This window comes from Trichoderma atroviride, chromosome 1, assembly GCF_020647795.1.
Source record: "Trichoderma atroviride chromosome 1, complete sequence".
In the NCBI taxonomy this organism is placed as follows: Eukaryota; Fungi; Ascomycota; class Sordariomycetes; order Hypocreales; family Hypocreaceae; genus Trichoderma; species Trichoderma atroviride.
This window is the reverse complement of record NC_089400.1, coordinates 7,055,497-7,058,778: the sequence shown is the minus strand read 5'-3', so window position 1 is coordinate 7,058,778 and position 3,282 is coordinate 7,055,497. Positions and strand designations below refer to the sequence as shown.

General features: G+C 43.6%; 1 protein-coding gene across 1 annotated transcript; it reads right to left on the bottom strand.

Annotated features, from left to right (window-relative positions):
* Positions 1 to 2,313: 2,313 nt before the first annotated feature.
* On the bottom strand, positions 2,314 to 2,733 carry TrAtP1_002560 (uncharacterized protein; the record flags this gene model as incomplete). Its single annotated transcript, XM_066111517.1, has 2 exons — positions 2,314 to 2,422; positions 2,516 to 2,733. 2 exons carry the CDS (start codon positions 2,731 to 2,733, stop codon positions 2,314 to 2,316), a joined length of 327 nt encoding a protein of 108 aa, XP_065967593.1.
* Positions 2,734 to 3,282: the final 549 nt, after the last annotated feature.

Below are 3,282 nucleotides of genomic sequence, written 5' to 3'. Positions count from 1 at the left end.
GCTGACAGTGGAGTCTCGGCAACGTCACCGATAAACACCGAGCTGATATACTTGCAAACCTGAGTGAAGATGGCCAGGAAATGCGAATGCATGCTCTACAGTGAGGGACTTGGTATGGTTGGACCAGCTAGCAAATATGAAATGACGCAGTCTTGGCTTGTTTAAAGACTGAAGAGCAGGCTCAGGTAAAGAACTAAACTATGTTCCATCATTCACAACGATAATATCTATCAACATCGATAGCTGATGATGAGGTTAGCCCAGAGACCAATTATTAGCTAGAGACATATCTTGAAAGGCTACAAGGATAAAGCTTTTTACATGTGGATGACAAATTTTACAGAAGTGTATGTGTGCCATTTGAACGCTGATGTACTCAGGATTCTGACAAATTCCAAGCAGTGTAGCCCAGCAGCACAAAGAGATACAGTCTTGTTAACATATATTCTAGCCTTCAACTTAAAAGCAAAATCGAAATAAGCTCTTCTTGAGATGTGATCGGTATTTCCGGCGCCTCGGGCCGACCGATTTAGTTCTCACCCGTCAACGTAACACTGCTGCACCTTACGCCCGGCCTAGTTGTTTGTTACATTCTCGGATCCTTTAAACGAAAAATTGTCGGAACATTAGCGAGTTCGAGTGGATGTTCATTGGTTCGAATAGATACGAAGATGAAGGATGGTCATAGTCACACAGCAACCGGGCAACATGCCACCCCCGATATTGAATGGGGGCATAAAGATTGTGACATCACTTGCATGTGGATAACCATGGTTTTCTGTATCCTCCTCCTACTGAAGATTGTATCACAGGTGGTTCTCCCTAATTATAGTGATTCCATGTTTAGCATAGGTAACTGGAACTTTAATGGGGAAGAATCTCGATGCCCAATCTCTTACACGATAAAAACAGGAGGGAATTAGGTATCACCAAGAGCTCTGTCATTTCTTCGTTTAGCAGAGCAATCTTTTGTGGGCTCATGTATATACAGCAGCGAAGTGAATACGGCGTTTCACCGCCGTGGGCAGATTAAGTTAACTAGATAACATTCATTTCTAGCTGATAACTAGTAGCAAATTGTCAAGTCATCACGGTCTCTTATCCAAACAACCAGCAGTGAACCAGCATTCTCATGCCACCCAACAGGTTACAAGCCTAAATCATTTTTGCTTCCTAGCCGCAATCCAGGAAAGTGCACTGAGACGAGAAAAGATCAGATAACAATCAACGATTGATAAGCCAACAGAGCAGACCGAATACTGCACTAGTTCTAATCCAGTTTCGATATACGGTAAAGTCATAGGCTTTTAGTCCTTTGACTGACTAAGATGTTTGTGAATTAATCAATCTAGAGCATGGATTGGGCAGCTCCATGAAGGGGACGTGCTCTTTGTCTTGGAACCTTATTGGCTATTCGGGAATAGTTTCAGGTGTGGGACTAGCTTCGAACGCCACCAAAAAAAAAAAGTCGTCCCTAATAAGACCAGTGGATATAATTTGGCAATATTTAGTCATGTATTGGATGATGGCCAACATAGTTTCATATTTTTTAACAACAAGATACCCAACATACTCGATTCAAAGGTAATGTTGTTCAAGGCTTGATTCATGTTGAGAAAATTTCTTCCATCTTAGCTGCCTCTGAGAAATTTCGGGCTACCCTATTCTCATAGTCTATGAAGCAAATCCGAATATTTTTATACAACAGTGTTGTATTTAAGTTATTTTAAAATGAAAGACAGAACTAAAAAAAAGTAATACTTGGATTAAATTCTTCCGTGTGGTTGAACTACTGCACTGCTTCTGCGTCTGGAAGCATACCCAGAACTTATAGAGGAATGCATCATGAGTTTCAGATAACAAGCCCAGGTTATATTGCCAGCAAAAAAAAAAAAAAAAGAAAGAAAGAAGAAAGAAGAAAGGATTAATGTTATCTTCAAGAAAATACATTTCTAAACCCCAAGCAATACACCTTTCGTGAAATATGAGAATTGTGCCCGCGACAAGCGATGCTCATTCAAAATGTATATTGTGCCCTCACGCCCGAAACAGAAGTTGGCAACGCCGTCTATGATGATTTTCCCCAGCAAAACACCGCCCGCTGACGGTATGTTGATTGCGTCGCCACAGCCGCTATAAAGTTCCCGTGAACATTAGATTTGCCATCCGGGATGCCAGTGTCCGCGATGGCGAATACGCGTCTAGTGGTCAAGAATGGGTGGCCAGAGTAATTGACAATGTGGAAAGAATAAATACTCTTAAAGTCAACTACAGACTCTCGACACGCGAGATTGATGAGAAGTATTCGATGTCCTACGTGTGAGAAGCTCGAAGATCATCAGTGGTCCCATCTCTGTGAATACAGTCCGTATCTGTAATGTATACTATCTTCTCATCTGGGCCAAAGCAGATGCCATTCGGCCTTTCGAAACCATCAGCTATAACACGAACCGAGTTGCGCACAGGATCGAATCGATAGACTTGACACGGTCACTTGGCTTTGGACGAAACTTACTCAAATCCGTAGATGGGATCGGTGAACCGGATTGAGCCGTCTGAGTGAGTGACTACGTCGTTTACCGAGTTCAAATTTCTCCCGTAAAAGGAGCTAAGCATTAGATGAGACGTATAGGATGGTCTAGATGCCATGAATGAGAGACCTCCTGGACGATCTTGTGTTCGCTGGGCGCCGAATAACACGCCGGCCTTGTAATTCACACCCCCATTGGCCATGGGCACATGGTCTGGATTAACCTCTTCGCATTGAACATTTTTCCGTCGTCAGAGAGCAAGACATGGGTGATTCAGATACGAGGTAGCTTAGTACGCGGATCTGTAAACCGATTGCTTGTTATAAATAACAAGCTATCTTCTGGACAAAGACGCCCGCCTCATGCGTGAATGGACACTCTGCGTTTCCATGTAACAGCTCTAGGCGTAGAGAGGCACCAAAGGTGTCTTTGACCGAGTCATCAAAGACAACAAATGCCGAATGGTAGTGTGTTATTGCTTACACGCCAACTTTAAAGACGTTGTCGATTATGCCTGTACTTAATTTCACCATGATATATTTAGCACAAACGCCGACTAGCAGAGCTCCCAGGTCCAGTGTCTGCGGCGCGTTCGAATCATGGTAATTGGCTTTATGCTCGATTCATTTGCCGGCAATCACTTGCCGTGGAAAAGCGCGTATAGCCTCCTGACTAGCAAAAACTGCCCCTGCAGGCTGTATGCGGCACCGACGACCACGTGAAGCCAGCGTAGAGACTCATGAACAGACTT